The 24,798-nt window shown below is 40.1% G+C and overlaps 1 protein-coding gene across 5 annotated transcripts in view; it reads right to left on the bottom strand.

Moving 5' to 3' along the window:
• Window positions 1-24,798, bottom strand: part of LOC127519302 (putative adhesion G protein-coupled receptor E4P) — a 98,944-nt gene that overhangs the window by 38,518 nt on the left and 35,628 nt on the right. Inside the window, exons 1-15 of one of the 5 annotated variants that reach the window (XM_051906933.1) lie at window positions 16,952-21,909; window positions 16,398-16,763; window positions 14,442-14,492; window positions 12,004-12,035; window positions 10,690-10,767; window positions 10,400-10,586; window positions 10,118-10,237; window positions 9,559-9,740; window positions 9,288-9,449; window positions 9,008-9,121; window positions 8,698-8,930; window positions 8,546-8,612; window positions 8,369-8,460; window positions 8,124-8,286; window positions 7,030-7,918 (exon numbers count right to left, since the gene is read on the bottom strand). In XM_051906933.1, coding sequence (XP_051762893.1) covers window positions 7,859-7,918; window positions 8,124-8,286; window positions 8,369-8,460; window positions 8,546-8,612; window positions 8,698-8,930; window positions 9,008-9,121; window positions 9,288-9,449; window positions 9,559-9,740; window positions 10,118-10,237; window positions 10,400-10,586; window positions 10,690-10,767; window positions 12,004-12,035; window positions 14,442-14,492; window positions 16,398-16,763; window positions 16,952-17,036 — 1,992 coding nt within the window. In that variant the 5' untranslated portion in view covers window positions 17,037-21,909 and the 3' untranslated portion in view covers window positions 7,030-7,858. Of the gene's footprint in view, window positions 1-7,029; window positions 7,919-8,123; window positions 8,287-8,368; window positions 8,461-8,545; window positions 8,613-8,697; window positions 8,931-9,007; window positions 9,215-9,287; window positions 9,450-9,558; window positions 9,741-10,117; window positions 10,238-10,399; window positions 10,587-10,689; window positions 10,768-12,003; window positions 12,036-14,441; window positions 14,493-16,397; window positions 16,764-16,951; window positions 21,910-24,798 lie in introns of those variants that run through there. The other 4 variants (XM_051906923.1, XM_051906940.1, XM_051906957.1 and 1 more) reach the window with 4 other exon arrangements.

The raw sequence follows: 24,798 nt of genomic DNA, 5'->3' as shown, positions 1-24,798 counted from the left end.
GTTTCTTGACCCAACTAGACTGACTAGACATAAATATTTGTGGCAGAACATCATATGAAAGTTATCTGCTCATCCAATAAGGAAACTAACATACTGTAATCCCTTCCTGCTAAAATTCAAATTTGCATGCAAATTTAGACAGAAAGCACACCATTTACAAAAATATTAAATTAATACAAAGATCACATTTCTAAAAACATGGTACATTTGCTTTTAAGCAGATTAAAAAAAAAAAAAAAAAAAAAAAAAAAAGATTTCTCCTTGTTATCATCTTAGGCCTTTATTCTCCATCCTTAGACCTTTACATCATCTTAGACCTTCATATTTGCCATTACACATATTTTCGACACTGTACTCCAAAAGTGGGTTTGCAAAGACAACAACAGCTTCAAATTCATCTTTAATGTTAAAAGCCCAGCAAAGTTACCAAAAGCTCATCAAACTGCTCTTCGTTACAAACTTCAGCAAGTCAAATATTCATATTTATCATGTGAATAGAACCCATTGTTTCTACATTGTAAAATCTTGTTTGCAACAAATGTTCTGTCGTAGTTTAAATAAGGTTCATAGAGTCTGTTTATGAGAATATTATCCTATGGAATCTGCATGAAGAGTAGAAGCATATTTTGAAAGCAAGAACCTTGAACTAGAAAAATAATCAGTGTTTCATCTCACTATTTTACGTTGTACAAGTATCACATGAAAATCCACCCCATGCAGCAAAATTCTCAGTGTTAAATTAACAGTGCTCTGTGTCTCATGGGGTCCACTGTTAAAAACTAACACTGAAGTAGTGTTGCAGTTAATTAAATAATGAAGTCCAGTTCGTGAGCGAATTGTTATTTTGAACTGGTTCTTTTTAGTTAGACTGAACCATCTGAAACAGTTTCAGACTGATGTTGATGAAGAGAATCATGTTTAACTGAAAAGTAGAAAAAAGAATAATCACCTTTTTTCCCCTTTAATATAAATTAAAATAATGACAATTAAGAAATGTACTTTCTGCTAGTATGACACAAACAGGACCCAGAAAACTCTAGGAAATGTTTTCACTTTTAATCTAGCAGCTGTTTGGGAAAAAAACACAATAATAATGGAATGAATTTGACAGAAATACTACTTAAAGTGTTGACTTTTTTTTAATCTTATATGTGACGATACAGTGTATGTAAAAATGTATTTTATCAGATGGCAGAAATGTCACAAAAACCCCAAGCCGTTTTATTTCCTTCTAGTCAAATTGACTTTAAACAACAACAACAACTTACTCTTCACTGCTGTAGCCTTCAGGAACCAACCTGACAGACATGGTCACCACAACCAGAACAACCGGTTTGTGAATTGTCTATTAAAGGAGACCTATTATGCCCCCTTTTACAAGATGTAAAATAAGTCTCTGATGTCCCCAGAGTGTGTACGTGAAGTTTTAGCTCAAAATACCCCACAAATAATTTTTTATAGCATGTTAAAATTGCCACTTTTTGGAGTTGAGCAAAAACGTGCCATGTGTGCCTTTTAAAATGAGCTACTGCACTCTGCCTAAGAGGACGGAGCTTCAAGAGCTCGTTCTCCTGTGCAAGGAGTCAGTCAGCATGCGCTATAATGTCAGAAACTGCGAATATATGCTGCATGGAGATCAGGTATAGTTTAGTTCAATTACGGTTTTAACTTATATTGTCTTCTTCCACTATATTAGTACAAGCCTGTTGTACCAGACCCCGTCCGAATGATGGCCAAAACTTTACCGATGAGTTTTATGACGTTTACTGTACTTCACACAAAATATGAAGCGTTTGTTTTCACTCTAGTAAATCACGGTAAGAGCTTAATAAAACACAGCGCAAGTGTGCATTAAAATATTATCCATAAACTCTCTCTCCCTTGCATTATCATCAACATACATAGCGAAGTGCACAGAAACACTCGTTACAACTAACAGTAAACAATTGTATAAAGACCTTATGCCTTTTTGGGTGGTGCCTAATAAACTGGTAAACTTCATATCTGTAAATCTCAGATTGTTGTATCCAGTATCACTCTGGAGATTGTAATTACAGCTTAAGCTGGATCACGAACAGTTACTGATCTATCCTTGAGTAACAACTTTTTAGCACAATCTCTGTTGTGTGAGCAGGAACAGAAGGTGAGCCAGCAGAAGACTGATGCAGAGGTTGATTCGAGCCACATTATTCACTCCAGGACTCCACTGACAAAGGGCAAAGGTCAACAGGGCCAAACTGAAGAACACCAGCCCCACGATCACACACACCAAATTCAACAGATCCAGCAGTGAGTCGTTCTGAGAAAACATGCCAAATCTGTGCTGTTCTTCAATGGTCACAATAAGCCCCTGATTACACCTGGTATTAAAATGCGTTTTGGTCACAAGTAGACGAGGGAGACACTTTCCCGTTCACCTGGTGCCCACCTATTTTTTTTTTTTTTTTTTTCTAACTTTTTTTTTTCTTTTTCTTTTGAATATGATGTACTGAACTGAGATGTGATATCTTGATCTGAATTGAGCTTGAATAGAAGCTTTTAAACCAAATCATGTTGTCCCTTGCCATAAAAGAACTGTTTAAGCGTCATCCCTATATTAGCTGTCATAGAAATGGCGCCAGAACAGGGACCCTCAAATGTTGTGTGTTTATTGGCCTATTGTGATCATTTTTGTAATTATGGAGCCTAGTACTTCTCTTATTAGTTTCCCTGGAGATGATAGTAATCTGGGACCATTTTATGATAGCCCTTCGGAGTGGTTTTTGTTAGATGATGACATGGGTTAAGAATAACCATTGCTTGGTGTCCTTCTTATCGGTTCCGGTGAACCAAGCAGATAATTTAACTTTTTTTTTTTTTTTTTTTTTAAATCAGGAAATTGATTCACTTAAAAGTTTATTTGTGGACACTGTAGCCTGGTAGAAAAAAAAAATGGTTTGAGGAAAACACTGAACTCAAGACATTCCTAAAGAGAAATTAACAGTAGTTGAAAAGGTACATACTGATTTTTTGGAGGTCCTTAATGACTGTATGCAATTTTTTTTTTACCAATCAAACAATTGATGCCATTCAGTGACTGCCTTTTTGTCCCCCTTTGGATTGTATGAGTTCAAGGTGTTACCTTTTGGTTTAAAGAATGGGCCAGCCACATTTCATAGGCTCATGAATAGGGTGTTGGCTGACTGTTTAGGACAGTGTTGTTTGGTTTATCTAGATGACAATGTCATCTGTTCAGGAAAGTACTTGACACTCCCCAGAAGAGTTTCAAAGAAGGTTGAAAGGACTATTTGAATGTGTTCACACCAAACCAGACTCAGGGTTTTTAAAGATTTGCAGGAGATGGTAAAAAATAACTTGTCCTGCGCTAAGGAGAAACAGAAAGTTTTTTATGATGCTGGTCGTCGGAATGCGAATTATTCCAGGAATGATAGGGTTTGGATGAAAGCACATCCCCTTTCCAAGGCCTTTCAACAATTTGCAGCTAAATTTGCAGCAAAATGGATCAGCCTTTATCGGACTGTAGAAAAACTAGGTCCAGTAAATAATCGTGTTGTTCATTAGGGCAATGAAAATGACTTGCATTTTCCCTTTCGATACTACACTCGTACTGCGTCGCTAGACGCATATGGGGAACATATTCAATCACGCCATGCTATGATAGGGAACGACTAAAAACTTATCATAGGCACCAATAAGGGCCTAGAGGATTAAGTTTAAGGACCAGGTCGGAGTCCCCAGCGGACCAGCTGGCTGAACTAATGGTCGAGCCATGCCCAGCTCGATCGTTCCCATAAGGGCTACACAGCCTGGGCACCAGGGGGGGTCCAGAGCGTGTAACAGAGGGGCTGAGGCCCTAATGGGGTGACCAGCCGGCCACCTCACAGATATCGCTAATGGAAACACCACTGGACCAGGCCAAAGATGAGGCCATACCCTTAGTGGAGTGGAATGGGCTTTTACTCCAATGGGGCAATTCAGGCCCATAGAAGAGTAACAGAGAGAGATTGTGCAACAATCCAACGTGAAAGTCTTTCTTTTGTGACCAGAAGCCCCTTGGTGCGGCCGCTGAAGCACACAAAGAGTTGTTCCAACTGTCTGAAGGAGGCGGAACGTTCTACGTAAGTTCTCAATACCCTGACATGGCAGAGTAAGTTGGACTCTTGCTCTACTCCAGAAGGAGGAAGCACTGAGAGTGTTATGACTTGTGTTCTAAACGGGGTAGAGAGCACCTTGGGTACATAGCCATGCCTTGGTTTCAAGACGACCTTGGAGTCATTGGGCCCGAATTCGAGGCAGGTAGGGCTCACAGAGAGAGCCTGTAAATTGCCTACTCGCTTGACCGATGCTAACGCTAGCAGAAGGGCGGTCTTAAGCATCAGGGGCTGAAAGTCAGCGAATTGCAGCGGCTCGAAAGGAGGGCCCTTTAGAGCCCTCAGGACCATGGAAAGGTCCCAGGTAGGAATGGTAAGAGGGCGAGGCGGGTTGAGCCTCCTGGAACCTCTCAGAAACCAAACAACTAAAGTTGTTCTTTCCTACCGACTGGCTGGCAATGGGAGCATGAAACGATGCTATGGCTGCCACGTATACTTTGAGCGTGGAAGGGGTGAGGCCCTTATTCAAGCACTCCTGGAGAAAAGACAGTATTGCTGATATGTCACAAGAGGCCGGGATTTCATTCCAAGCTATGCACCAGGTGGAGAAGACAGACCATTTAAGGGCATAGAGGTGTCTTGTAGACGGGGCTCTAACCTGGGAGATAGTGTTCAACACTCTCTCGGGGAGGTCCACAGGTTCCCATCGAGAGGCCAAAAGTGCAGTACCCACATCTCAAGCTGTGGGTGCCAAATCGTTCTATTTCCCTGAGAGGGGAGGTCCTGCCTCAGGGGAATGGGCCACGGGGCTGCTACAAGCAGCTGAGACAGCTTCGAGAACCAAGGTTGGTTCCTCCAAAGCGGAGCCACAAGAAGCACTTTGTGCATGTTTTCCCTGATGACCTGAGGAATCAGAGCAATGGGGGGGAAAGCGTAAAGGAAGAGGCTGGGCCAGTCGTGGGCCAGCGTGTCCCTCTCCTTCGAAAAGTAGGTTGGGCAGTGAGAGTTGTCTTCTGAGGCGAAGAGATCGACCTCTGCCTTCCCAAAGATCTCCCAAATTTCGTGAACCGTTTACCACTCCCTCGAACCGCTCCCTCGAAGGCGAATCTCAAGAATTTACGCAAATTTAATTTTCAAGAAAAGTACAGATCTTTCAGATCCAGCGAGAAAAACCAGTCCCCTGGGCATATTTGCGCAAGGATCTGTTTCAGTGTAGTCATCATGAACTTCCATCTCATGAGGGAGCGGTTCAGATGTTTGAGATCTAGGATGGGCCTGAGGCCACCATCCTTTTTGGGGACAAGGAAGTAGTGGCTGTAAAAGCCTGACTCGCTCTGGGCAGGGGGAACCATTTCTATGGCTCCTTTCACCAGCAAAGTCATCACCTCGGAGCGGAGGATGTGAGCAGAGAAAGTGGTCTGAGTGCAGTGAGGCGGGACTTGCACTTTTGTGGTGAGAGTGAATGAACATGGATTGCGGGGGCAGAGCCGGCGAGACATGCTCAGAGGTTCGGCATTTTACAACAAACACTAGAGAAATATGCTCTTTGGGAGTGAATATTTTCCATGAGTCTCACCTGAGTCAGGGAAGAGTGTCATGTCATATTTGGCTGAGCGCTGTCAGCATTGAGTTTGCTCTCGCACTCTCATAGTGAGAGCACTTGAACTCAATGAATGCAGCTTGCGGGGGTGGAGCCGGCAAACAAAGCACTCTGAGGCTCAGCATTTTACAACAAACACCGGAGACATATGCTCTTTCAGAGTGAATATATTCCATGAGTCTCACCTGAGTCAAGAGAGAGCGTCATGTCGTATTCAGCTGAGCGCTGTCAGCATTGAACTCATTCTCACAGTGAGAAGTCTCGTGCTCAATGAACGCAGCTTGCGGGGGTGGAGCCAACAAGCGACATGCTGAGAGGTTCGGCATTTTAGAACAAACACCAGAGAAATATGCTCTTCTAGAGTTCCATGTGGAGATCCTGTGGGGAAATGCCTGCTTAAATGACCAGATGCCCCACCCATTTTGGCAGGCTCTGGTGGGCTTCCTTGCCATAGGCTCATGTAGCTCCGCCGAGCCGTCATTGGTTCGTTTTTCTCTTCTGCCAGAACCAATGGCCGTGCGGTTACACTGCGTTATTGAAAAAGGCTTCAGTAATCGGAGAAAAATGAGTTTTCTCATATCCTTATATGCATAAGGGAACTAGTGATTTTGACTAGTGAATGAGCCGTTAAAGCTGCATTTAATGCTTTTTTTTTTTTTTTTTTTTTTTTTTTTTTGATGCTTGCAATTCTTATTTTGAAGAATATGTTTTATCACCATTGAATTTCGTAAAACATCAGAAAGTTGTGTTTGAGAGAGTGGTTCACAAGTAAATGGAGTGCTTTTTGAGGGAACTTTTTTCCAATTCGGTAGAGTGAGGTAATTTTGTGGTTTAAACACTAATTCAGTGCATTATTTCAAACTAGGATATTCTTCTCAAATCAAAGTTTAGTCTATTATGGAGCTTTTTGTGGAACACGAAAAGTTTTAAAATGCAATTACTATATTAATGGTTATTAGTTTATTAAGATACTTTGTAAGATGCAATTTAATCATTTGTGTGTTCACAATTTAACCCAAATTACAATACAGATTCAATCTGAATAAGACATTAGCTGTTCATTGAGTTACTTTTATAGTTCATTTCCAAATGTATATCACAATACCCATAAAACCTGTGGTCCTCCATCCTGAAAATAAATTTTGCATTTATATGACATTTTGTATGAGGAATATAAATATTTAAAGTAATGTACTGTAAATTGGGTCCTTACAGAAGAAACAGTCAGCTTTCTGAGCTCCACAAACAAAAATATAATTTATAACTTTACACTAAATAAGTGATTCTATACAATGTAAATTAATTTATTTCCCTTTACCGCATACAAACATTCTTCAGTTTTTTTTTTTTTGTTTTTTTTTAATTTGCTAACATTCATGTCATACAAATACAAAGACATAGATGATATATAACAGGCTTATTTAATCCACTAGGTTGTAATGAAGTATAATGTTAGTTGGGAGTGTGACCACTAGAAGGCATGCTTGTGCAACAAGTGGCTGAATCTCTCAGCGTAAGCAGTGTTGTTGTTGCCTGTGTTTGGTGGCAGATCCAGCTCGTGTGTTCCCGTGTAAACAGCTGTTAATAAATACACATCAAATATACAGTAGCCTATCTCTTCGTCTCCATATTCTGGTGCACTACAGAATATCACAAGGTAAGATCCAACACCAATAGGCAGTTTCAACACAACATTAACACTGACGAAATCCGTCAAAGACAAACAAACTGAGCTGAACTTTAATAGGAGGGATAATGACACTAGCACACCTGAACACAATGACATGAAATCAAATCAGTGACCATGATGACAAACAAGGCAAGGAGAAACAGTGAACGAAAACAAACAGAGTCTTTGGTGGTGTGAGTGTGTGACGATTTACTTGTAAAATGTTTAAGTTTGATTATTTTGAGGAATCTGTAAAAATATGCTTTTCACCCTCTAATGAGAAAATCCTGTGTGTTTAAAAAAGACTGAATAAAACAGTTTATGAGCTTCACATCAATAGTATTAACAGCTATAAAATTAGACACTCGTATAACATGTTTTTCTATCATTTGCAGAAAGGAGCGGTGACTATGACAATTAACATCCAAAAACATTGATTCTGTCATATAAAATCACTTCAGCAGTACATTTTATTTCCCGATCATGATGCTTTAGTCCTCAGTGTTTTTTGGGTCCACAGCAAAGACATCTGAAGAACTTCCTGTACTGCTGTCTGATCTGTACAAGAATGAGACGAGAGGAGCTGAGTGACTTCATGACATGAATTTAACCTCTGAAACTCATCAACCATAGTGGAATTTGTTTATAATAAGCAGACAAGATTTGCATTTTTAGAAGTAAATACTGATGATTTCCTTTCTTTTACTGTCTCTGGAGACGCTGAAATGGTTTTCTTATAGAGTAGGATTGAAAAATTTCTGACCTCATTATTAAGGACACAATAGATCAGGAAGATGAAGGTTCCCTGCTGGGAGTTCAAGATCAGGAAGATGATCTCCAGCTCCTTCCTGCCATTAGTGAAGAAACCCAGAATCCAGGAGCAACCAAGAACCACAAACTGAGCCAGAGTTTTAAATACAATAATTCTGCAGAGAAACAGAGAGAGTTAATGTGTCTTTATTGACTACATGTTCTTTTTTAACAGAGCAATTAAATCATGTTTGTTACTTGGTTTGTTTCAACTGTGAAACTTCAGCATTGAGATTTCTGAGAGTTGAGTTCAGAATGATGATGATTTTGAGGAAGAGAATCGTGTTTGACTGCAAAGTAAAAAATAGTAATTAATCCCATTGTTTTCCATTTAATACAAAGACATGTGCAAAATTAAATGAGAAATGTGTTTACTGTTAGTATCATGCAAACAGGTCCCAGAAAACTCCAGATGAAGCCTTTATCAATTTTAATCCAGCACCTGTTTGGAGGAAGATACAGTAAAATAATCAATGAGCAAACATGGATGAAGATGTTCAACAAAGAGTCTCTCAAACTAAACTCACATTTCACTTCCGTAGCCCTTAGGACCCACCACAGCAGACACGGCCACTACAACCAGAGCAACCGTATATCCAATCACACACAGGAATCCACTGCTAAGCACCTCCCTATTAATGGAGCTGATCTGTGATAGGTTCTTCACACAGATGAAGAGCAGCACAGCTTCAATGAACATCCACATAAAGCCAGAGAGAAAGAGGAAGTGCAGCACACCTGATATCACAGCACACAACACCTGGAGAATAAGAGAGACGGTTATGATGATTCTCAGTGAGGCTGTGCTGAGCTGTAGGGCTCCTTCATCATTCTCACCTGATGAGGGCGTATGAGGCTCAGGAACTGTTGTGTGAGCAGGAACAGAAGGTGAGCCAGCAGAAGACTGATGCAGATGTTGATTCGAGCCACGTTATTCACTCTAGGACTCCACTGACAAAGGGCAAAGGTCAACAGGGACAAACTGAAGAACACCAGCCCCACGATCACACACACCAAATTCAACAAATCCAGCAGTGAGTCGCTCTGTGAAAACGTCAGAGTACATGAGTGCCAAATCTGTGCTGCTCTTCAAAGGTCACTATAAATGTTCTCGTACCTCTGGTGGTCTGCTGGTTTGCATGATGAGAGCGAATGTCGACAGATGGACACAGGAACACACAGTGTAGCTGCTGTTGGTCTTTAAAACAGAACAACCATCTACAATCCACTCGCTGATATTCCAGTACACACAGGACAGAGAACCGCTGGGGTCGAACTCCTACAGAAAGAAGAAAGAACATGCAAAAAATATTACAAGACTGAATATTAGATGTTTTCAGATGTTTATCAGTTCTCAAGTTGGACAGAAACACATTTCAGTCTCTCACTCTGATGTGTTTGAGGGTGAAGTTGACTGGTTTGATGAGTTTAGTGTTGGTGGTTTTGTGAAGAGTAGCTGAGATCACAGTGGACATCATGGTTTTAATCGTGTCATCTGATGTGTTGAAGAAGTCGGGCTTCAGTAGATTCTCCATTGAGTTGTAGCTCATGAAAGTCACAGCAGCTGATCCTGTGTGACAGAAACAGAAAAAGAAAAAGAAACTTCCATTCAATGCTGTAAAATAAAAACAATGATAATAATAATAATAATAATAATAATAATAATAAAAACCCTAAGTAAATGTGGTTTAGTGCAGTGTTTCTCAACCACATTCCTGGAGGCCCACCAACACTGCACATTTTGCATGTCTCCTTAATTAAACACACCTGTTTAGGGTTATCAGCTCATTAGTAGTGACTCAAAGATCTAAAATGGGTGTGTCAGACAAAGGAGACATGCAAAATGTGCAGTGTTGGTGGGCCTCCAGGAATGTGGTTGAGAACCACTGGTTTAGTGTGTTTATGTCTCTTTCTTCAAATAAAATCACATCAAGACATTTAATGTACTTGTTTCATTGTTGTTCCTGGCGATTCCAATGAGATCAATGTCCACAGAAGAATTTGTCGTGTCAAGTCGAGGAATTTTATCTAAGGTGACATTTGGTCCAACCATGAAGACTTCTACCTCTGATTAAAATAAATAAATAAATAAAATAAAATACAACTATGTGAATAAATCCGTAACGGAGTAAAAAAAGTAAATAATCTAAAAAAGTGAAAATGTCTTCTAGACTTGAGCACATTAAGTCAGTGATGTCACAGCTTATTCACAGTTCTGTTTTCACTTACCCACATTGTCAAGAGTGAAACTGACATTAGCGGTTGTGTTTGTCTGCATCACCAACATGGACACAAGCTTCTCGCTGGCTTTTAACACACGGTTTCCATCTGACACCAGTTTATTTGGGTCAGCTGATGATGACTCTAAAACCTTCTCTGAAGCGTTGAGGACCATATCCAAAATAGTTTTCACATCCTATTTTAGTGATCATATAAATAGGAATATTTGTAAACGTTGAAACAAAAGAAAGCTTTTTTTTTTTTATGGAATAATGATTATTTTGTCATTTTTGTCTTACGGTCAATGGGAGCACATTAGTTGTAATGTTCTCTATCCGGTCAAGAAGATTTTCTACACATCGTCCTGTGGTCTGACTCTGAAATCACAAATGAGCTTTACAAATAAAACTGAAAACTGAACCTGTGTGCACTGTGGAGTATTTGTTGATTTTATGTCTTTCTTTAAATGTTTAAGTCAAATAAAAGTTGTTTGTATTCTCCTACAAAGTACACTGTAAAAACTGCCAGGAATTTACAGGATTAAAGAGTATTATTTTACAATAAATTAATGTAGTCAGAAATATTTGGTGAAATTAATGTATGCTGGGTCATTTTCTTATGAATTACTATGATTCAACAGTGAATTCACATTATAAAGTTGTCTTTAATCATGCCACTGTAAGAAATTATAAATGTTTACTACTGTAATTGTTTTAAAGTCACTACAATGGTGATCAGTGTTGCATTTGCTTGGGATCTTGGACCTTGTATATTCATATTCAAATTTCTGATCTAGTCAGAAGTGTGATAAATGAAAACATTTGTTAAAACAATGACAAGATAGAATATAAAATAAGCTAATTGGCTGATTATAAGTTAATCAAACTATATTATTAGTGTTATTTCAGCATAAACATTTACCAATAACTTGTTTCAAATTCAAAATTGTTCATGGATGGATAATTCACATTTGTGAAGCAGCTGCTAAGATTTATCTTTGAAAGGTGTGACATCTTTTCTTATCACCTGATGCACAGACATCAATGCTTGACATACAAATCACAACAATGGTGACACTCAAATAATAATAATAATAATAATAATAATAATAATAATAATAATAATAATAATAAAAAAGATAAATTCTGAACATTACGAACTAAATAAAGAACACAAAGTGCTAAAATTGAACCAAAAAAAAAAAAAAAAGTTCAGCAGCACAGATAAAACAAACAAGAAACTCTACAGCACAATCTATTTATGCCACACTGCATGCTGGGTGCCTTCATAATATATATGCACTGTAAAAAAAAAACTTGACAAAAGTAACAGTAGTAAAGTACTGTAGATTTCTTCAATAAATTTCTGAGAGTGCAGTTAGATACAAGAGAAGTCCTACTGTAGAATTACTGAGAAAGAAATGCAATTATTAACCTGGAATATATTGTAATTTCACACTTAAATTTTTATCAGTGCAAAAGAAACAATAAAGAGTTCAGCATATTATGTATCTATGTGCAAATAACCAACAACGCTGACAAAAATACAAAACAGTACACATTATTTTGCATTACTGAGCTGTTGTTTCAGAAATGTACCCTGCAACAACTTACCCTGCAGTCTTCCATCAGTGTGATAATCAGATCTGGAATGAGAAAAGTCTTATTTAAATTTCTTTCAGAATGAAATTCCTTTTAAAATCCCTTTTATTGAAAATGTTTGGTCACCATTATGGTGACTAGTGTTTCATTTAGTTGGGCAGTTTAACTCTTGGCATTGTATGTGAGTTTGTGGTTTTTGTAACAGTGTTTACTAGAACACAATGCATTGAAAAAAGCCAATAACAAACATGATCAGGTGATGTAGTTTTCAGCGTTATAAAGTAGAGTAATTCATTAAAGTCGTTATTTATTCCACAGATCAGACATTCTGATTTTTGATTTTTAAAATACATTATTTTTTAGACAGACACAGACATAGACATCAAGAATCAGCATATGAATCTCAACAATGGTGACATGCTGAGAGCCACCACAGTATAAAACTCATGCTCTCCTAGCATGAATTGCAGCATGAAGCGTGTCACGATTGTTAAGATTAATATGCTGATTCTTTAATGTGTGTCTAAAAAAAAACAATGATTTTAAAAATTCACAATGTCTGATCTGTTGAAAGAAAGTATTGTTGGTGAATAAAATCTATGAATAACAAATAACCACTTTTGCTCCATGCAGGAAATATTACTTTATGATGCTGAAACTATATCATTATCATCATTGTTTCTGGTTTCTTTTGCAACAAATTATATGTTTTTTTGGTAAACACTGTTACAAATACCACAAACTCACATAAAAAGCCAAGAGTCAAACTGCCCAACTAAAGAAAACACTGATAATCATAATGGTGACAATATTTTCAATAAAACATAAACTCTGCTAATTCTCAAAAAGAACTTCTGATGAGATATTGAGAGACTGATTGACTTCTTTTATCTTCAGTTGATTTCAGGCTGTGTAGCTTTAAGTCAGTTGTAGTTGTGTTTCATTTTCTGAGAGTGTAAGCATGATGTTGAACCAACATCACATGTAACATTGATTCAATGCCATTACCATTGATTTTTGGATGAAATTTCAACATTTTTTTCAACATCAATTGCAGGTGCAAAAGTGATGTTGATTTAGTGCAGTTAACATTGACACATTAACATTGATTTAACATTGTTTCAATGGTTTCTTGCTATCTGGGAAGTTACATAGTGTACTTTTAAAAATTCTTAATACTGATGATCATGAGACTCTCTTATTCCCAATGTCATATCTTTATATCTAATTAATGTTGAATTAATATTGAAACGTTTGACCGGCATATTGGTAGCCAATAAAGATATCCGATAGTAAACTGACCAATGAAAACGTCTCAGGTTATGTATGTAACCATGGTTCCCTGAGAACAGGGAACGAGACTCTGCGTTTACCGCTATGGGGAACCGTCACTCGTGACAGGTGTCCGAATGCCAAAGAATCATACCACTCCAATCCTATTGGCCGGCGACAGCCTATGACGTCATCATAGCGCGAACCCGGAGTATAAAGGGAGCGCCTGAGGAAGCAGTCGACACCTACTCATCTTGAGTGACTGATCAGCAGGCAGCCCGAAGCATGGCAGGGCAACGCAGAGTCTCGTTCCCTGTTCTCAGGGAACCATGGTTACATACGCAACCTGAGACGTTCCCTTTCGAAAGGGAACTTCAACTCTGCGTTTACTGCTATGGGGAACGATATACCCACGCCGCCATGCTAAAGGAGAGTGCATGTCAAATTTTCATTTTAAAGTTAACTAATCCTTTAAAATAAAATTTATATACACTATAGTGTATTCAAATGTTTGGGAGCTATTCTTTTTTAAATAACTTTTTAAAGCTACGTAACTTGCAAACTTGCTGCTAGCCTTTATCCACTAATTTCACTTCTTCAGTCCTTTATCCAACTGATCCCAAGGTCATAAAGTGTATGAAGTCTATTTACCTCAATAGAATCCCAAAACTAGTTAAAAATGTTATTTTTAAAATTTGTATTAGTTTGGCCATAAGCAGACATGCATGCAAACAAAATGTTTTTGTTTGTATATGATAAAGTTTGTATAAATTACCCCAAATATCCACTTAATCCCCTTTAATTCCTGTAAATTCTCATTAAGTGTCTAATTTGTAATATTTTCAAAATTCCCCAACTTAACTTCCCATGGTAAAGTTTCTAGAAAATTTACTGGAAATTTTCTGCCCCTTTGCATCCATAATCCTAAGTGAAACTAAAGACAGTGATGAGGAGTATCCTTTATACTAACTTTGCCATTGAAAGCAGGCAAAGCACACAATTTCACTGCATTCATTTAGGTAAGGAGAGTGTAATATTATATGTAACATCAAGAGAAACATCAAATCAAACTCAGATTGTGTGAATACGTGTTAGTGACTGTCTCTAAATAACATTAATGAGACTGAAATTGCCAACAAAACAGACTTGAATGAAACTAAGTCCAGCATTACACTGACCTGTAGAAGTATGACTTGTAGATGTTGTGGAAGTGACCGGTGGTAAAGGAACTGAAACAAAAGCAGATGGAAATAGATGTTAAATCAGAATGCTGAAATGCTGAATTATGCGTTATTAATGAAAACAATTACTAGGAGGAGCTTCTTTTGAAAGCCACATTCCTGTTCAGCAACACATTCACCTGCAGAAGTGGGACTGGTAGATGTTGTAGAAGTGACCATGTGTAAAGGAACTGAAACAATGCAATCTCTTTTTTCTGTGCTTGTTGTTTCTTTTTCCTTCAGTGATTTTGCTTATTAACATCAGGTGTCTTCAATAATGGTCAATCATCACTCAATCATCACTTAATTATCTCATTAACTATAAAACTGCTTCAGTGTTACATTTAACAGCCTGTAGTGTGGACACATATGTACCCTGAGGGGTGTTAATTTAACACTGCACTACGACAAAAAGTCATAGTCGTTTGTCTATTAAAGCTGACATGTTGATCTGCTTTATCAATGCAGAAATGTTTTCCATAAATACCTGCAATATTGCTGATAAAGAAGCAACTTAAAGGGTTTCTGTTGTCTGAGTTTTGTGGGTCACCATTGTGCTGAAGAGTAGAGCCTGTGCTTCAGTCACTGATGAGCTGAGAAACACTGATGTTATGCTGCATGTTGCTTTATTTAAAGGCAGTAACTGTGATGATGCAGTGACAGTCTCTTAGCTAATTTTAATTGCACGTGCTGTTGTTAGCTAGCAGTTATCTGCAAGAGATTTAAGCTGACTTTACGTAGTGATGGGAGAAACGAAGCTTTGAATCATTTGAATCAATTGCTTCGCAAAATTATTCACTGTTTCGAAGCATTCGAAACACCATGCGCTGGTGATGCCTGCTGGTCAGAACAGTATAAATGAAGTAAAAATTCAGACCAAACATGAATAAAAACACCTTTTACAAACACATTGCAAATATTTTATTGGAAGTAAAATCTATCAAATGCAATAATATTAAAATCCAATGATATCAAGTGTCTGTGTAATATATAATTATTTGATATTTTATAAATATTCAGTTCTTGTTTTGTTTGTTCCATGTATGGCTCAGCTAAATAGGCCAATAAAAGACTATTAACTACTATTATTCTTTATACTAATATGTAATTGAAATGTCTACAAATGTATAAAACTGATCAGATCAGGTAAAAACCATAGACACTTGTTCAATGGTTCACCGCTTGGGGGCGAATCTTAGTAAATCCATATGATTCATGGGTTCAGAGAGATCGCCCTCAGTGGTAAACCATTGAAATTCCGAAACGTTTCGAAACAGTTATGACGTAACGAAGCCTTATTTACTGAAATCACGTGACTTTGGCAGTTTGAAACATGCTCCGAACCACTGTTTCGAAACAAAAGATTTGTAAAGGTTTCGAAGCTTTATGAAGCAGTGTTATGAAATCGCCCATCATTAACTTGATGTTTTGAGTTTTAATTATTTTGTTTAATTTGGTTATTTTTACTTTAGTAAAATTCTTTTTAGTGGACTCAAATGAAATAAGTTCAAGTGCATAATATGGTCATATAGTTATAAATATTATCTTATGAATTTAAATGGAAGACAGCCGATTTACGGCAGTCGATTTCTGCAAATGAAATTAGTTGACTTGAGTTTTAATTGAGTGCATGGCAACATACTGTAATGTAGATTACGGTAAAGAACTGTAAAATTAACAGTAAATTACTGGCAAATTTTTTGCCAGTATTTTACTGTAAATTCACAGGACAACGTTTTACAGTGTGCATACAATGTCTACCTGACCAATTTCATACTCTGTGAACTGAAGAAAATGGCATTAAACAATCAGAACACATGAAATCAGCTCAATTCTTCATCTTTAAATATAGACACAGACATGGAGACACAAACATCATGAATGTGCAGAAAAAGCTCATGTGAATATAATTACCTGCACAGTATGCTGAATTGCAGATAGGTGGTCTAACCAGCTCATAGACATAATAATTGTCTGGACAGGCTTTGACTTTAATGGGATAAGACCCGTAATAGCAGCAGTAATTGTTCAAGTGACCACAGACTTCTCGGCTGATGATTCCATCCTCAACTGTTGGGTGTCCACCACGTAGCCACATTGGTACAACAGTGCCACAGATATACTGAGCAACACACATGTCTGGGATCTGAGCATTCATGTTGTTAATGAAGAGACGATACCAGCCGCTCCAGGTGACAGAGGTGTCGCACATGGGGAAGGAATATGTATTATTGATGGACCTCCATGTATCGTTCAGCACAGTGTAGTTGTAGCAGGGGTCTGCAGAGAGATAAACACCAATATAAAGTCATAGTGTCAATATAAATATATTCACAAAATACAATTCCCAAATGCATAACCTAACTGATATTCACAAGATGTTATTCCCAAATGCAAAATGTGGTCGCAAATTTTAAAAAGATTTTACATTTCCTGCATTTGCAAATTGCCACATATTTGTAAATTACCTTGAATTTGTGTGTGAATATGTTGGGTTGTTTTTGAGCCAAAAATAAAAGTGTATATATATATATATATATATATATATTCCATCAGATGTTCCTCTGAAGTGAAGGTGGAAGTAACGAATTACAACTACTCACGTAACTGTAAGTAGTTTTTTCAGGTTTTTGTACTTTTTTTAGTTCATTTTTAAATCTGTAATTTTACTTGTACTTGTACTTAAGTACAAATTAAGCTACAAATTAAGTACTTAAGTACTTCGCTACTTGTAAAATCACATTCTGTTACTGAGTACGCCTGAATTAATGTTGAATTAATATTGAAACGTTTGACCGGCATATTGGTAGCCAATAAAGATATCCAATAGTAAACTGACCAATGAAAATGTCTCAGGTTACGTATGTAACCATGGTTCCCTGAGAACAGGGAACGAGACTCTACGTTTACCGCTATGGGGAACCGTCACTCGTGACAGGTGTCCGAATGCCAAAGAATCACACCACTCCAATCCTATTGGCCGGCGACAGCCTATGACGTCATCATAGTGCGAACCCGGAGTATAAAGGGAGCGCCTGAGGAAGCAGTCGACACCTACTCATCTTGAGGGACTGTTCAGCAGGCAGCCCGAAGCATGGCAGGGCAACGCAGAGTCTCGTTCCCTGTTCTCAGGAAACCATGGTTACATACGTAACCTGAGACGTTCCCTTTCGAAAGGGAACTTCAACTCTGCGTTTACCGCTATGGGGAACGATATACCTACGCCGCCATGCTAAAGGAGAGTGCATGCCAAATGACCAGACAAACATCCGGCAGTTCCAGAGAAATGCCGGGAGCAACTCCCCTTCGGGTCACGCAAGGCTGTCAGTGACAGCATTCCCTACGGCCAACAGCCCAAGCTGAGCCTAAAAGAGGCCTTCCGCAGAAAGCCTTCCAAGGCTGCTCAAAGCATCTGGGACCAGCATTCCGTGGAAAGTTGTCCCTTAAAGGGAATGTGGCCAGGAAACCAAAAAGGAACCCTGGCCAGTCACTAGAAGGGAACAAAGTCACCCTCAGCGCCACCAAGGAGGCCGCACTAATCTGGCGAAAGCCAAACTTAGTCTGGGCCAGCCCTGTCTGATACACAGAATCTCCAAAGCGCATTCTTCAGGGAAGAGAGCAGGTAAGAGCGACTGCGAAAGAGCAGTGAGCAGCTCAAACCCATGCGCAGAGAAGGGCATCCTGGAGAGCAGAACTCAGCTGAGCGCTATAAACCCTCATATTGAGGGGAGTATAATCCGCTCATCCTAGGATCTACTCAGTGTCTGATTAAAGCACTGAGGAGGCTGTCTGCTAGAAAAACCCTGGTACAGGGGAGCACAAACCAGCCTAGGGCTGGTCTCAACGGGTGACTTCATAGAAGTCTACAACCAATGACCACAGTCAACCCAAAGGGAAGTACGAAGCTCAACCTAACAGACAGACCATACTGTAGACACATAGTCATCGAGGCCGGAAGAAGGGCCTTCAACATAACTAAAGTTCTTAAAAACGAACTAAATATCACACAGAAACTCAAATGGTATGGTGGTATTTCAGGATGGCCCATAAGGCCACTCACCTGAAAATAGCATGCTGGGTGCACAACCAACCAAGTAATTAAGTAGCTGTGAGTGCCCACGAAACAGTCCGTCCAACACAATCCAACGAGCAGTGTACTCGGTAAAGAACCTTTTACTCTTTAAGCAAGAGGAGTACAGCGTACGCCATCACGCGCTAAAGAAGGCCCCATGGGCCTATAACCTCAGCAGACACGTGGCATCAGCTTGTGGCAGTGTTATCAAGCTCCAGGCAGAACAAACCGACTACAAAGGAGGTTAATGAGTCAGCCGGAGCCCTGGCCAGCCAGCGACATAAAGTCCCTTTTACGGTCTTCAGTAAAGAATGTCAAAGAAACGCAAAAGGTACATGCCAGCATGTTCCCAAAGGAGGCCCCGAGGGCCTACCTGTCACACGCAGCGTCAGCTAGCGGCCACTAAGAAATGGGCATCCTGGAGAGCAGAACTCAGCTGAGCGCTATAAACCCTCGTATTGAGGGGAGTATAATCCGCTCATCCTAGGATCTACTCAGTGTCTGATTAAAGCACTGAGGAGGCTGTGCGCTAGAAAAACCCTGGTACAGGGGAGCACAAACCAGCCTAAGGCTGGTCTCAACGGGAGACTTCATAGAAGTCTACAACCAATGACCAGCTTAGGGAGCTAAGCACAATTACACAGTCAACCCAAAGGGAAGTACGAAGCTCAACCTAACAGACAGACCATACTGTAGGCACATAGTCATGGAGGCCGGAAAAAAGGGCTTTCAACATAACTAAAGTTCTAGAAGAAGAACTAAATATCACAGCAGAAACTCAAACCGCATGGCGGTATTCCAGGGTGGCCCATAAGGCCACTCACCTGAAAACATAACATGCTGGGCGCACGACCAACCATGTAATTAAGTAGCTGTGAGTGCCCACAAAACAGTCCATCCAACACAATCCAGCGAGCAGTGTACTCGGTAAAGAACCTTTTTACTCTTTAAGCAAGAGGAGTACAGTGTACACCATCAGGTGCTAAAGAAGGCCCCATGGGCCTATAACCTCACACGTAATCTATAACCACAGACACGTGGCATCAGCTCGTGGCAGTGTTATCAAGCTCCAGGCAGAAAAAAACCGACTACAAGGGAGGTTAATAAGTCAACCGGAGCCCTGGCCAGCCAGCAACATAAAGTCCCTTTTACGGTCTTCAGTAAAGAATATAAAAGAAATGTAAAAGGTACATGCCAGCATGTTCCAAAAGGAGGCCCTGAGGGCCTACCTGTCACACACGGCGTCAGCTAGCGGCCACTAAAGTTCTAGGAGCAAAATAGAACCGAGTTAAAAACAAGGTAACTACTTAGCTCAACCAGAGCTAAAGGAGACCATGCTCAAGGAAGTAAATGCATAAAACCGAACAACCAGCTGGTTTTAACACAAGAACTCACCCTGAGAGGAAACCACTCAGAACATGTACTCAGTAAAAGCACCTTTTACTCTCAAACGAGAGGAGTACACAGCCCAGCTCCAGCATGATACATAGGAGGCCTGCAAAGGCCTACAACTCGAAACACGTGGCGTCAGCTAGTGGCAATCACGACCCATCCATGGTGATGAGTCACATAGAAACCAACACACAACTGTGCCAACATGCAAACTGAAAGGAGGCCCTTGTGGGGCCTTCAACCTCCATGAACACATGGCATCAGCCAGTGGTAGCTTCATGACTAAACCAGCCAGTAGGCCAAGTACTCAATAAGACACCTTAACACTTGGATAAGAGGAGTACACACTGTGCCACAGTGCTCTATGAGAGGCCTGACCTAGGGCCTACTCTACAGAGGTGGGAGTGGCCGATGGCGGTGTGAGTCAGCAAACGAGACTCAACCATAGAAATTAGTCTAAATATAACCAAACCAGCTGGGCCAACATAAAAACTGAAAAGGAGGCCTGGCAGGGCCTACTACTTTTAGCACCATGTGGCGCCAGCCAGAGGTCATAAATAGGGACCAAGCTCAAAGGGGACCAGCTCTAGACCCAACAAGCCAATTGTGGGTAACTAGCTACACAACCTGAGCTAAGCCTACATATTCCAACAGGCAATGTACATGGTACAAATAAACATGCTATCATGGTCTAAGGGAGGCCCACATGGCCTACCACCTCAAACAAACATGAGCATAAGCCTGAGGCAGTGCTAAGATACGTGAGCAAACTTGCGATCGTAAACCAACAGTGCCCGAGATACAAGCTGTACTCAGAAAGAGGCTATCAAAAAGAGCCAACAGACTTAACAGTATATGTAAAACAGCTGCTGTGGTCATAATCGAATGGGAGCTAACAGAGATCATACTATTCTAACCAGAATAAGACTCTCTACACTCAACCTGAGTGTGCAATCCAACAGGTGATGCACTCAGTGGAACACAAACCCTAACCGGGGAGTACAACAAAACACCACATTCTTAGATAGAGGCTAATCACAGCCTGCTATCACGGAACCAGGTGCTAACCTGTGGCAGCACTAGAGTAAGCTCACATATATGAAAGTATGTAGGGCTAAAGCTTAGAACCCAAAGCAAAGGTAAATGCTTTGTAATACATGCCTTCCAAACAGGATTAATGTTTTCACAAAACAGATCTGAGATCTGTATTGAACCCTTGAGAACGAAAGCTAAAAACATTTAGCACCATATACTCAAACTTTAATATAATTCAAGGGGCTCATGCGAAGACATTATAAGCATGACAAAGTTCTACAAAGTGGGCCTAGCAGTAATGCATAACTTATCTTCTCAAAGATAAGGGCCTAACACCTGGGAAAAACAGCACCAGGAAGGCTAATAAAAACCTATAACCTTAGCTGTTAACCTCAGCCATAGCACCTACATAATATCAAAGGGGAAATGGGCATACGGCCAGCAACTCCCTCAGGAGGAGGCCAGAACTAGGAACTATACAACCTCATAGGGATAGTAACAATAAGAGTGATGTAACAAACAAGCACCTAAACCTAGCTCTAGCCTAGCCGCTAGCTAAGGCCTACTGGGCCAAGCAAAGCTTGGGCTCCATTTTGAATCCTTCAAATATGAGGAGAAAATGAAGCGCTACAAGCAAACAGTGTCAGGCGGCCGATAAAGCCGACCTGCACACAAATAACTGAAGTGACGAGTGCTAACTCAAACCAAACTAGAGTATTAGCTGAGAAGCTACTCTAACATAGGAGGCTACAAAAAAGCGGCCATAAAGCAGCCTGCATGTTTTGAAAACTAGCCAACCTAATGCTACAGTTATTTTGCCCAAAAGAACCCCTTCTGACTTTACTGACTACATGCTCAGGAAAGCTATACAGGAAAAGCAAGGTCTACATTTTTTTTTATAAAAATATAGACCCAGCTTACCTTCCTGTGGCTCATAGAACGAAGATTTTCCCTCCTTATTTTTATACATGAAGTAGGATGAAATCAAAAAGTTCTTTTAAGCCTAAAAGCACTTTCACTATCAAGCCAGACGGCAGCCTTTAGAAAAAAATATTATCAAAGGCCCAGCCGTCAGCCTAACTGTAAAAGACGCACCTGAGCATGATATAAAATATATATATATATATATATATATGAGGTGAAAGAAGAAGAAGAGAGGGTAGATATAAATTGCCCTTTAAATAGCTGGGGGATCGATTACAAACGCAACGTGTTTACAATCAGTCACCCATCTCACTCTGACGTCTTCCTCCTCCCGTCTGTCTGGCTCAGATCCAAATCTGAATGGCTAAGGGGGTTTTCCATCCCCTCCCGATCTCAAACGCGGAGATCAGGAAGGAATGAAAAGTCTATGGGAGCCGCAACATTCATGGACAGAAAGGAACCGTTCGTCGAGCCATCTGCATGCGGCCCCTTTCTTAACGCGCTCTCACGGCGGCTGCAGCACGCCGAAAAGCGCGTCCCAAAAACACAGCGGCTCCACATACCCAGCAGCCAGAGGAGCGCTCGCTACGATTGCAGCCGCCGTATTGCCTCAGCACACACTGGGCTAGAATCACCAGGCACAGATGCAGACACCTCTTCCCTCGAGAAGAGTGCCGAACGAGAACGGAGCGTCCCGATAGGGAGACGCTCACAGTAAACAACAGACAAACACACCGACAGCGCCCTCAAGCACCGTCTATGCGCGCTCCTCTCCAGACAGAAAAAAAAAAAAAAAAAAAAAAAAAACGCCAGAAACATGTAAATCAAGTGTCAAAAACCTGGGACACGGATGAACACATTCTCCTGAACGTTTGTAAGGCATATATAGAGTAATTCTTTATCGGTGTTGAAAACAATGGCATAGACAGAACAGTCCCGAAAGACGAGAAGATGTCGACTGCTTCCTCAGGAGCCCCCTTTATACTCCGGGTTCGCGCTATGATGACGTCATAGGCTGTCGCCGGCCAATAGGATTGGAGTGGTGTGATTCTTTGGCATTCGGACACCTGTCACGAGTGATGGTTCCCCATAGCGGTAAATGCAGAGTTGAAGTTCCCTTTCGAAAGGCAACCCTGATATTTTATCTGCGGCGCGTTCTCATTCTCTCATCTCTCCGTCAGTGTCTCAGCGAGTTTGACACACACCCGCCTCCTCCTGCTGTCACTCGTTTCAGTTACAGTGCGGGATTGCAGGTATTGCGCATAATTGTAATCATGCCAGCAGGTTTCTATAGCGTATTTTGATTACAAATGTCGAGAGCGCAATATTGTAATGCGAGAGCACATTCATGTAATGGCAGAAAACGACGCAAGCTCTCAATATACAAGTGAACTGCCTCTCCTCTCACCCTGATTGTGTGTGTTCTGTGTAGTGTGCAATCACAAATCTCTCCGTGCTCTTAAATTAAACGTTGTTGCTCTTAAATTAAAAGTTATCTAATAATCAGAATAGACCTCCATGCCTGACCGATGAAGAAATGGGAGCTACAAGATGCTACAAGAAATTTTATTGGCAATAAGTGAAATACACCAGAAAGGTGGATCTTTAATTTCTTTACAATGTAAATGTATGTTTCAGAATGGGGCATTTGTATGATTTGTACATATAAATAACCTAGTCTGTTGTAGCGAATCAGTACAGGTATTTAATTAATTTATGGGTGAAATATATGAATATAATAAATCATAAAGCTTTATGATTAATTATAATACATATACCGACCCGAGAGGGAATTATACATATATTGTGAATTAATTACAACGAATTATAATCAATCACATATATGATTAGTTCTGGTTTGATAATAATTTAGAGAAACTATTAGTTTGTCCAGCAAACCGTTAGCTCCTCATAGCCGATTATAAAAGGAAGGTTTTTCTCTGGCCACGAGAAAGACTTCCTATTCTAGCATCAATGCGTAAAGCAAGGATACTGGATCGAAACGTTAAAGTGACCTGGGTTTGTTGCATGAGCAAAAAGGACAATCGAGCATGAATATAATGTATTTAATATATATGAAACTACGGATACAGAGACTATACTACTAAACATACCCAAACAATACACATATATAGAAAGCGAAAGTAAAGTCAAGAAAACAGAGGTGATCAAAGGAATGGCAACTTACTAACAGTTAAAACCTTTGAGAGCCAGCAAGGAAACTCAGCTTACACATCGAGCTTAAAACGCTTTGGAAAGAATGGTTCTATACTTGCATAGGTTCAGGTGCTGTGGTCGTTTCGTGTTTCTGCAGGAGTTTCGGTGCGTGCGGCTGAAGCGATTGGTCCTTTTCCGAGAAGGTGTTCTTCGGCGGGATTTTCAAACAAGGGTTTAACTTAAGAGTAAGATAACCGGAAAATAAAGAAAAAGAGTCCGTCTCCTAGGCGATGAAGAGAGAAGACTTAGGGCGACGGATGAAGAGGGTTTGACAAAGAAACTTGTTGCCAAAAGATGGTCGTCCCGAAGAGAGGGGGCGCGTGATGGAAGCGCGGTCGCCGAGACGTCCGGGAGAGACGGGTGTTAAATGGCGAGAGACAATCGAGAGACAATGAGAGATGCGTGTCGTTGTGTTTTAAGGACAACAGGCCAGAACGCCTCCTGGGATACATCAGCCAATGATGAGGGTGCGATTTTGGCGGGCAAACTCTTTCTTTGTCTCCATTTATGACCTAATTTGCATGGTTTACGAAGTGTCCGATCTGAGTACATTTTCTTCAAAGTACCATTAAAAATAGAAGAATGCATTTTACAGTCATGTGACATACATTTTCAATTAGAGCATAACGAAAGCTTTACAATGAGACCAAACTTGTCAGATGGCAAAGACATAAA

This window comes from Ctenopharyngodon idella, chromosome 1, assembly GCF_019924925.1.
Source record: "Ctenopharyngodon idella isolate HZGC_01 chromosome 1, HZGC01, whole genome shotgun sequence".
NCBI classification, from domain to species: Eukaryota; Metazoa; Chordata; class Actinopteri; order Cypriniformes; family Xenocyprididae; genus Ctenopharyngodon; species Ctenopharyngodon idella.
Note: the sequence above shows the minus strand (reverse complement) of the source record. Positions and strands in the feature narration are given on the sequence as shown.